General features: G+C 37.6%; 1 protein-coding gene across 1 annotated transcript; it reads right to left on the reverse strand.

Annotated features, from left to right (window-relative positions):
* Positions 1 to 6446: 6446 nt before the first annotated feature.
* Positions 6447 to 10398, reverse strand: LOC115590460 (butyrophilin subfamily 3 member A2-like). The gene is made up of 7 exons (XM_030431823.1): positions 10381 to 10398; positions 9575 to 9675; positions 8851 to 8951; positions 8082 to 8423; positions 7442 to 7717; positions 7230 to 7346; positions 6447 to 6997 (listed from the first exon to the last, which is right to left on the reverse strand). Exons 3-7 carry the CDS (start codon positions 8948 to 8950, stop codon positions 6447 to 6449), a joined length of 1386 nt encoding a protein of 461 aa, XP_030287683.1. The 5' UTR covers position 8951; positions 9575 to 9675; positions 10381 to 10398.
* Between the last annotated feature and the right edge of the window lie 1174 nt (positions 10399 to 11572).

Genomic DNA, 11572 nt, shown 5'->3' on the forward strand with positions numbered 1-11572 from the left:
ATCAAACACTTGTACACTTATTCACAGTCCCCAGAGGATAAAAAACATGAGGCTGACATGCAAAATGGATTGCCATGAACTGCAGTTCAGAAACTCAAATTTTATCAACTCTGACCCTGTGACTTTTTATCTAGCGCCATCATCGGGTCAAAATTGAATTGGTCCTATGCTTGGTTTATGACATGTGCGCCAGCCTTACCTGAACTTCACAGTAGATGTTAGCATGCTAAGAATCTTAACTAAGATGGTGTTTGGTATCAACATTGCCATCGTGAGCATGTTGGCAGACTGTTATCAGCATTTAACCGTAAAGCATATAGTAGACAAGAGGTGGGATTCACAGAGTATGTATTTATTCACTGTATTGTGGTGTCAGAACATACAAAAGACAATTGCACCCAAAGAAACGTAAACAAACATGGTTTTGCAGGATTGTACAATGCCCATGTTTATTCTGGTGATTAGGTAAAGTATGGGATGCTAAAACATATTGTTTTCCTCAGGTCAGTGTCAGGGGAATGGTCAATCTGCTGAGCTGATAGGGGTATTGCTCGGTGAGAGCATCACTCTACCATGCCAGTTGAATCCTGCCACAGATGCAGTTAATGTGATGCTGGAGTGGGCGAGGCCTGACCTGGACCCCAGATTTGTCCATGTGAGGCGTGATGGTGAAGACCGGCTTTTTGATCAACACCCATCCTACAAGGGGAGAACATCAGTGTCCATCGATGGACTGAGACGGGGAGACATGTCCCTGAAACTCTCCAAAGTCACGTTTTCTGATCAGGGAACCTACAGATGCTTCGTTCCAGGATTTAAAACAGATACTAGTGTTAAGCTTGTTGTTGGTAAGCCAGCAAACATGTTGAGCATGCATGTCTCATCATCTGCACAGTTTTGTTCAGTGTGCTTATATTTAATTATGCTTATTACAGTCTGGGTTTTCTCTTTCTTATTATCAGATGTTTTCATTAAGATAACCAACGTCAGTCGTGGAGTTCTCCAGTGTGAGTCTACAGGCTGGTATCTAGTACCTGAGGTGTTCTGGCTGAACGGTGAGGGAAACCTCCTCTCTGCTGGACCTACAGAGACAGTCAGAGGTCCTGATGACCTCTATACTGTCAGCAGCAGAGTGACTGTGGAGAAGAGACACAGCAACAGCTTCACCTGTAGAGTCCAACAGAACAGCACCAACCAGACCAGAGAGACACACATACATGTTCCAGGTATAATTAAGTTCTTTATGTCTGATATGATAACTGTTGAGCGTCACACAGCTGTGGTCTGGTTGAAATAAATATGTTGTTCTGTGTTTTATTGTTTCAGATGATTTCTTCAAAGAGCCATCAGGTTCTGGTTCATCTGTTGCTGCCGTCATCTTTGCACTCGCTGGCGTCACGTCAGTTCTTGCAGCTTGCTTTGTTTTCTGGAAACGAAAACAAAAGAAAAACAGTAAGTCAGTGTGATGTTACAGCATCGCATCTTAACATCAATATAGCAACAAAAATATTAAACAATGACGAAGACAAACGTAAAGTATGTTTGTCTAGAAATAAGACAATCAAGCATGTTATCACTCCATACAGCAGCCTGATCAATAGCCTAAAGCTAGTTTGAAGATGTAGTTACCTCTCTAACAATAACAGACAGGGCAAAAAAATCCTTGCCATGATTTAATACATACTTTTAAATTTCTGTGTAATTTATCATATGTTGTATTTATTAATTCATGTATTTCTATATTACTTCTCTATATGAGGCCATTATGTTTGGGATTATATTATCCAACAGAGGGAGACGAGACCAAAATGAAGTGTGGTGATCAGGTTGTACTGCCACTTGTTGGTCGGTGCAGTACTGAGATACTCTGGTGGGATCATGTGTCGTGTTGTTCCTCAAACATGTGCACAAGATAAATTAAACAGGGAACATCTCATTTAAAAACATAGTGCTACATTTAGTTTCATATACCCTTTCAAATGTAAATGTAAATATATGTATTTTTTTATTTATAAAGATCATAGATATTTAGGATTAGATCATTTTTACATTTTCACAGCAAAACTAAACTGATGAGTGTTTCTGCACACAGACTCCCAGACATACCATGTGAAAGAAGAAACAACAGGAGGGAGTGAAGCTTCAGAACAGGAGCGCCTGATAGAAGCAGCAGAAGGTGAACCACTGAAGAATCAGAGTAAGGTGGACGAGGGAATTAACAGCAAATATGAACAAACAGGACGGTCAGATCAGATAGAGGAGGAACAGCCAGAGAAGTTCAGGAAGGAGGCAGAAGAAAATGTAGGAAGAGGGTCTCAATGTGTGATGGAGAATGAAAGGCAGCAAGATGAGGTCCAGACAACAGAAGATTTAGACAACACAAAGAAAGACACTAAATCAGTAAGTGAAGGTAGTTCAGATCAAGAAGAGACAGAAACACTCAGAGAGAAACCAGAGAAAGGTGAGGACACGGGAGACCGAGAGGAGGGGACAAAGTCTGAAACAGAAGATCAGGGTCTGATGGAAGGAGAACAACAACAACTGGTCGGGGCAGGTGGAGAAGCAAACACTGATCCTCACAAGACAGAAAATAAAGAGCAAACACAAACTGAATCAGCAGGTCAGAGTCCAGCTGATGGAGGAACACAAGGTGATCAAACCCCAGCAGGACAAGGGATAAATCCTGGTTTGGAGGAAAAGAAAGAAGATAGTAAATCAGTAAGTGAAGGTAGTTCAGATCAAGCAGAGACAGAAACACTCAGAGAGAAACCAGAGAAAGGTGAGGACACGGGAGACCGAGAGGAGGGGACAAAGTCTGAAACAGAAGGTCAGAGTCTGATGGAAGGAGAACAACAACAACTGGTCGGGGCGGGTGGAGAAGCAAAGACTGATCCTCACAAGGAAGACAATAAAAAGCAAACACAAACTGAATCAGCAGGTCAGAGTCCAGCTGATGGAGGAACACAAGGTGATCATCCCCCAGCAGGACAAGGGACACATCCTGATTTGGAGGAAAAGAAAGAAAAGACTAAAGCTGAAGGTGGAGGGGATAAAACAACATCTACTAAAGAAAACTCAACACCTCAGTCTCCAGTGGACGAACACCCAGGTCAGCTCAAAGACACAGACGGACACAATACTGTGGACCAAAACCATACAAACAAGGAAGCAGAAACATCTTCAGTTAATGTAACAGCAGGTCAGAGACAGACAGCAGCACAAACACAATATAAAGACAGGACAGACGAAGAGAGCAAATCTGATGATAACACAGACTCCGCAAGTGACAGAACAGAATCTCCATCTCCAATAAATCCTAAAACAACTATAGAGTCGCAAACTGTGAGAGAGTCAAAGAAAAGTCCTGGGAGTATAGATGGAGACAAGGCAGAAGAAGAGAGAAAACCTGATAAAGACACTTTATCTGCAGGAAATGGAGGAGAAACTTCATCTTCAGAAGATCCAGAAACAAACACAGGGCAGCAAACTGTTCAGTCAGAGAAAATTCCTGAGAACAGAGATGGAGACATGAATCAGACATCAGGAGATGATGCAACTACACCAGACCAGACCTCAGAAAAGGATGGAGAGAGTGGTGAGGAGGAAAAAGATGAACAGTCAGAGAGTGAATGATCATAAGAATGGAGGAGATGACACTGATGCTTTAACAACCCAGGTTCTCAGACTGGGTTCGATAGAGGACAAAAGAAAGTGGATGAAGACAGAAAGTCAGATGATGGATCATCAATTTAATATTAAGAGCGATTTACAGCAGAAAAGGAGAAACACATCACTGATGATGAAAACCTGCAGAACAAAAGAAACAGGACAGAAAACTTTGCTTAAAGCGCTGCTGTAGGAGAGGACAAGGAGGGTAAAAAAAAAAAAAAAAAAAAAACACTTCATAATATAACTTACATAACATTCTGGCTGCCAGGGCACCAAAAATAGTGTAAAGGAACAGTAAATATCTCACAAATACAGTTTTTATGTACGGTGTGAAATACATTGCTAGGAGTTGATGAAATTCATTTATCCCACTTTTTTTGTTGTGATATTTTCCAGAATTATACGAGATATTTGTCAATTAGCAAACAATTGCAAACTTCAAAACCAATTATTATTTTCCTGTTGTCATTCTTATCTAATTGTATGAATGTAATTAGAGTATTAAAGTTGAATGTGACGATTAAATGTAATAAATCTAAAAATAAATATTTCTGAACAAAAGTATTATTTCTGTGTGGAGAAAATTGTACTTTTATGATCATTCACAGTTACAGATTTTTCATGTTATTTTACAATAACTATCTGTCATGTTCTTTAGTCATGATGTATTTTATTTGTTGCTGTTTTCACTCAATATGTATGAGAATTTTATAGACTCAATAACAGAAAAAATGTCATGGAATGGATATTTTCTGTGTGGTTCGAGAAAAGAAATGTTATCTGTTTCTGTGTTGTTGTTTTTTTAGCTTCATATTAAAATTCCTGGATTTTTTTTTTTTTATTACCAGCTTTTAATGTTTTATAAGTGTGATCATTGCTCCACCTTAATCCTTCAGTAATCACTTGTACTGTTTGACATGTGTGAAATAAATCTAAAGATCTCTGTATGTCTTGCACTCTTTCTTCATATTAAAAGCAAACTTATGAATGTTTATATCAATTAGATATAAAGATTTGAAGACTCTGTAGTCGATGATGATGATAGACGTTAGAAAAGAGTTATTTAAACATGTATTGATCAGCTGATGGCCATCAAGTCAATCAAGTCGCTGACCAGTAAAAAACAGTCTGAAAAAAGTTCATATCATATTTAGACACATATCCATTAATATTGATATCAATATCAAATGTAAATCAGTTATCTTATAGGTGATACACACATTTCTTATTCATGAACATACAATGTATGTCACACACAGTGTTAGTTAGAACCCCACCTGCTAAGAACTACTGTGACCGAAGTGTCTAAAGATGTATTTAAATATGTAACACGATCATAAATGCTGGACTTTGAACTGCAGCTCGAGTCACAAACAGCGTGCAGGTCAATTCAACCACATGTAGATCATTAACTAACATTAACTACATATAATAACCTCATACAGCTGACTACAACAGTTCTATAATGAGCATGATTTTATGAATATGAATATTTCAGTACTGAGATCAGAATAAGTGTTGCTGCTGCACTGAACTGCTTTATAATCGAAGGTGTTCCTGTTCTGTTGACCTATCCATTTATTTATTTGTTAATTCATTTACGATATGAATGACACCCTAAGTGATCCATATGGCACTGAATTCACATATCAATCACAAAAATGGCAAGATTAATGCAAGAATGTTGTACTGAATTACAATACCCGATTTAGCTGATGATTTGAAAGAGTCATAAAATGTGTTTCTGAAAAGATGCATTCTGAGTTTCTGTCAGAGGAAAAATTTGATCATGTTTTTGACCCTGTCAGCTTCTCCTGAATCCTCAATATTGTTTTTGAATGCGTGGCACTATGTGAGCTGTTCTCTTCAATATAATTATATTCATGCTTTTATTGTCATGGTTTCACAGCAGTAGTAAGTAACAGTAATAATATGTAAAGAATACTTAAAATTACAAAAAATACAATTTATGATAAACAAGTAATGCAAAAATAACATAAAATGTATCTATACAAACAGAAAAACACAAAACAACTCTTCAGGCAAGTCAGCCATATTTATTTTGAGTCTGTGTGACAACATTTTACTCTGCATGACATCATCTTGTTGAATGCCATGTTCCAACCTGTAAATAATCTTCTTGGCATGTAAGACCACAATAGGAAAAAAAAAAAAGACAAAGTAGCTCCTGATTATTTCAGATCATGCTGCATAATCATCACAGATGATAAGTTATCCAGTGTTACGTTTCCCCAGGAGGCAAGGGGGGTACAAAATGTATGGAAACTCTATAAAAGAAGAATCACGAACAAATTCAACTCAGACAATGACCTGTGACCTAGATCTAATGAAACCTCTGTCCACTACAAATCAATATTGTCTGTTCCTTTATTTACAGTATATACAACAACTACTGACAGCTGATCTATTTGACTTTTTAAGGTGTTGAAAGAAAAAGAAATCTGGGCCAAAGTCTAAATGTTAACTGATTTATGAATTACCTGACAGTTCACATCTGTTGAAATTAAGATCTCCAATAAAAAAAAGCATTTTTGACACAATTAATCTTCTTATTACTTCAGATTTTTCTTGATAATCATCAGATTTACACGTTTTCTTCTTTATACAAAGTAATACAGTGACCTTTAATATCAAAACACACATACTGTTAATCCCAATGAAGTAAGAACAACGTAATATTTGGTTATGACTCCTGAGCAACACAGCTGTAAATGAACACAGTGAATACATCAACTATCAGTTCTCCTCAGGTGAAATTAGAATCTTGAAAAATGTCCATGTGCAACAGTATGTACACTGGTGTCTCTCTGTTTGGTTCCCTGAGCTCGCTGTGACTCACTCTGAGGTTTCTTTTCACTCTCATCACTCTGAACACTGAATTTTTCTCTGTTTGCTGTAACAATCTTTATATCATTCAACATTTCTGTGTCCTTTGTTAACTCCCTGTTGTGACTTTTAGGTTTTGTGTCCTGTGAAGGATTCATAAGTTGTTCTACTCTCTGCACTCTTTCTGATGGCAGCTTGTTATCCTCCTGTTTCTCTGAAGCATTTTTCTGCACACTGATTTCTCTCTGGTTTCCTTCATGTGTTGTTTCTGTCTCTTCACTGAATTTCTGTCCATTTCCTCTCTTCTGTGAGTCTTCCAAAGGTATTTCCTCTGAGTTTTTAACTGCTGTTAAAGTTAAAGTCGTATTCTCTCCATGTTTGTCTTGATTCATTGTTGCTTCTGCTTTCTCATTTCTTCCACCTCCCATAAGATCCTGATGTTCAGATTCGTTCTTCTTTTTTTCACCCTGTTTATTGTCTTCTGTGAACAGGAAACACACATGTTTTATTCAATAATGTATTTGGTTTATTAGTATGTACACAGTATGTCCTTGTTTGTTTGTGTGTCTTCTCTGCTTCATCTCTGTCATCTACAATTTTCATGTATTTTCATGATGTTACATGAGTGAGCAGAGGAAAGAAGAGTTAAGAAGTAGAGCTTAAGATGCAAAAGTGCAAAGAAGAAAGATGAGAAGGAAGAACAACAGACTTACTAGATTTCTTTTGTCTCCATTTCCACACAACAAAGACTGCAGCAGAAATAAACACAATGCAAACAGCCAAACCAGTAATGATGGGAACAGAACTGGACCGGACCGCAAAGAAATTATCTGGAATGACAAAAAACAGATAACATTATTGAAAATTAGACTTTGACTGTTTGAAACTTAAACAGTGACCACATCATGAAAGTAATAATGTCTACCTGGAACATGTATCTGTGCCTCTCTGATCTGGTTGGTGCTGTTCTGTTGGACTCTACAGGTGAAGCTGTTGCTGTGTCTCTTCTCCACAGTCACTCTGCTGCTGACAGTATAGAGGTCATCAGGACCTCTGACTGTCTCTGTAGGTCCAGCAGAGAGGAGGTTTCCCTCACCGTCCAGCCAGAACACCTCAGGTTCTGGATACCAGCCTGTAGACTCACACTGTAGAACTCCTTTGGTGTTGTTATTCATCTTAATGACGGGTGAGGAGACAGAACCTGATGATGGGAGAGGTGAGAAATGATTTTGTCAAAAATTGTCAAATTAAAACACCTCCTGATGTGTTTCTTTTGACTCACTTGTATGTTTGTGTCAGTAAACAATAGAGATATGAGGCTTTTTTTTCAGAATACTGAAGAAGTATGAATAAAAACTACACACGTTTTATACATCTTTTATCAAAAATAACAATGAAATTACTATTTATAAAGTAAAACAACACTGCAATCTCATGCCACTAAATCCTACATACTAGACCTTCAATACAAAAAAAATGTGAGGCTGATGATTAATGAATAATGAATCAATATCCTTGATGGATCTGTGTGTTTTTATTCAATATGAGGTGTTATGGGCACTTACCAACTACAAGCTTCACTAAAGATGATCGACTCAGTACAGGAATGAAGCATCTATATGTTCCCTGGTCAGATATTCTCACGTTGGATATGTTCAGTGAAATGTTTCCACGCTTCAGTTCATCAGTGAACAGGAACGTTCTTCCTTTGTAGAACTGATGCTTTTTATTCTCCAGTTCCACTCCGTCACGCCACACATGGACAAACCTGGGGTCCAGGTCCGGTCTCGCCCACTCTACGGTCAATTCAGAGGCATCCATGGCAGGTTCAAGGTGACATGGGAGAATTATGTCTTCACCAACTAATGCCACTATCGGATGAACTGGACCAAACACCTGAGACTCCCCTGAAAGAAAAAAACAGAATTCCTTACAACACATCCTTGTACCTAAAGGACGGACAAGCCAGTGACTCCCAGAATGAGACATATCACTATTGGAGAGTACCCTATCAGTCAACTGTGCAAGCAGCTTATTACGTTCTGTATGTACTTTTATTGTTAGGTTGCATCCTGTACTGGCTGTAGTAATTGTTACCCTTTAAAACACGTCAACAGACTTCATCCATTGGGCCCTCAATTATTACCACAACCACTAGAAGTCACTGCTTACCAATAACAGAAATAAGGGTTGAAATAACCTGCACAGCCGAAACTCTTTTTTTCCAGGACTGCCTGGCAGCTTTTTCTTCTGTATTTGATCTCAAACTGTAATTATTATCCTTTATCTTAAAACACACTAAGATGTTGCTAGTGTGTTTTTTGTGCTGCGTACCTCCACAGGATGGAGTTAAGAGCAGGAGGACGACAGTATGATAGAAAACCAGAGCAGTGAAGGGACGAAGCTTCAGGTGATGCATCGTGGAGAGCAGCATGCTGAAACAAACCAAGTGTACAACATCATTAACCATACGGGAGGGTTTTTAGAACAGTACTCATACAACATAATTAAAACCACAGGTGTTGGGACCAAAAGTGTTTGATGCAACAAAACTAAGTATTTCAAGTCAAAACACAATCTTTTCCTAACCCTCACCAAGTGGTCTTTGGGCCTAAACCTAATTAGATCAGAAGCACAGCACTGTTACAACATAACATCACTGGCTTGCCAGTCTTGTGTCCCGTAACTCCAACACCACCCCCTCCATCTCTAGACGTGAGTTAGTTCGTAAATATGTAATGTTCATGTGACATGCCATGTTTTGCTGACATATTGATATGGTACATATGATTCACACAGCTGTGAACGGATCAGCAGTTTACAGAAATGAACGTTGCCAACATTTATTCTGGCAGTTTGGGTTGATTGAGTTTCAAACTCAGTGAAAGGGTTCCACTTCCACATATTAGTCGACGTATATAAAGTTAATCATAATGTCTTACAGTTTTATGGTCAACACTATGACAGGTACAATTCTGTGAGATAGTTCTTTTTATGGCATTAGAAAAAAAAAGAAAAACTCTTGACAAAGATAGCAAAGATAATGAGTGTACTGTACCTTCAAGATGTTCATCAATCGTCCGAGCTAAATCCTCCAACATGTGGCATGATGACCTGCTCTCCCTGCTCGTCTTTCCTACAGTATCTTGCTGATGTACACTGATAAACCAAAAAATAACAACTGTGAGACAGACACTAGTCAAAATCATACACACAAATTACAAACTTTGATACACAGAACTTTGATATGTAAAAAATAATGAATAGGTTTTACAGCCGAACACATGATCAGATACCTGATGTTCGTCGTAATCAGTGTTGCTCTCATGAAACTGTCTTATCTTTTCAACTCACACAATAAATGCTCCTTGCTAAGAGTTTCTGTCAATAGCTGCAAAATGATACATAGCTAACTACATTTGAACCTTCATTCTAAATTGTATTTTCATTGTTGAAGCCTTGAAGGAACAGCTTTGCTTTTCCATAAATCAACAGCACTGCTCTTTGTAGTTTTATAGGCTGTAGTATCGCTACAGCATTGCTGCCCACATAACTGCTGCCTTTCAGTGTAAAACCCCTTTACTGTTCTATCGTCAAGCACAAAAAACATAGACAAAAGGATATTATTCTTCCACCGTGACCTGTTTATTTGTCACAATATATTTGTTTCTACCCTTCAGATGCCTCACAGTTTACGTCATCAGAGTTTTAAAGATATACTCCTGCCTGTGTTGCGCTGAAATTGAAATCATGCTGTAAGAGACGACAGGAAAACAAAGAAAGTTGTCAGAGAAAAAAACATTTAGCAAATGGTCAATGTATTCTTACCCTAACTTTAAACTGAATTCAGAAAAGCGTGCATACCTGTTCCATGGTGCAGGCAGGCACTGCGCCTGGGAAAATAATGTTATCTCGTCATGAGAATGGACTTCAACCTCTTTATTTGAGCTCCTGATGAACAGCCAAGTTAATGTGCACCACATCTTTTCAGCAATGCTGTATGTGTTTCATTATAAATTAATATAAAATATCGAACAGGTGCATACAAAATGTCATACTGTACGTAGCTGTGTGTGTGCATGTGTGATGATAAAACTCCGCCATCTCTCTCTCTATATATATATATATCTACATATATATCTATATATTATATGTATGTGTATATATATATATATATATATATATATATATATATATATATATATACATATATATATATATATACATATATATTTAAATTTAAATCCATTGAATCCTTTAACTATCTAATCTTTTATATAAAATGTCCCATTTTCCATTTTGCATTCACGTTAAAGCTTGACATATTGCAAGTGTACATGGCTATTACATTTATTTAAGTGTACGTTTGTGAGTTTCTAATATTGCTCTGGAGCAAACACAACATACAAATGCAATGAAAGTAAAATAGAATTCGATGCAAGTGCCATGTGTCATTTTACTGAACACTGGTAAATTAGTAATTTGCTGATTGTTTGATGCTGCCGTCTTGGCCAGGACTCCCCTGTAAGAGGTTATAAATCTCAATAGGAATATTCCACACTCAAACAAAGTCACAACACTTAATATTTCAACAGTATTCATAATTTGTTGTTACTCCCTGTCATCTGTTGTTAAGTTCTGTACTTAGGTCAAGTTCCATTCACTGAAGATGCCATACAAATACAGTTGAAACTGTTGAAACTATAGTTGAGCTGTACAAAAATGTGAAGAGCAGAAACAGCTAAATTATATACAACGCAATGAGCACTTTTGGAAATGAGAAGTTCTACCCTGCCTCTGCAGTAAAATCACAGGTCTGTCATCTATCTCAATAGACATTTGCTTTGTCTTGTGAATGGTTAGTGACAGATTTGATTGTTGTGTATTACTTTACAACTGATTATGTGGCAGCTGAGGCCAAAGTTTAGAGACACTCAGCTAAGCTATGAGTTATTTTGCATAACCAGAAGTTCTATGTGTTAATGTTGTTTTAATGGTTTGATGTTTGGTGCTGATCAAAGAAGAAATGTGCCCTGCTGCAGAGATGATTTCACAC

This window comes from Sparus aurata, chromosome 10, assembly GCF_900880675.1.
Source record: "Sparus aurata chromosome 10, fSpaAur1.1, whole genome shotgun sequence".
Taxonomy (NCBI): domain Eukaryota; kingdom Metazoa; phylum Chordata; class Actinopteri; order Spariformes; family Sparidae; genus Sparus; species Sparus aurata.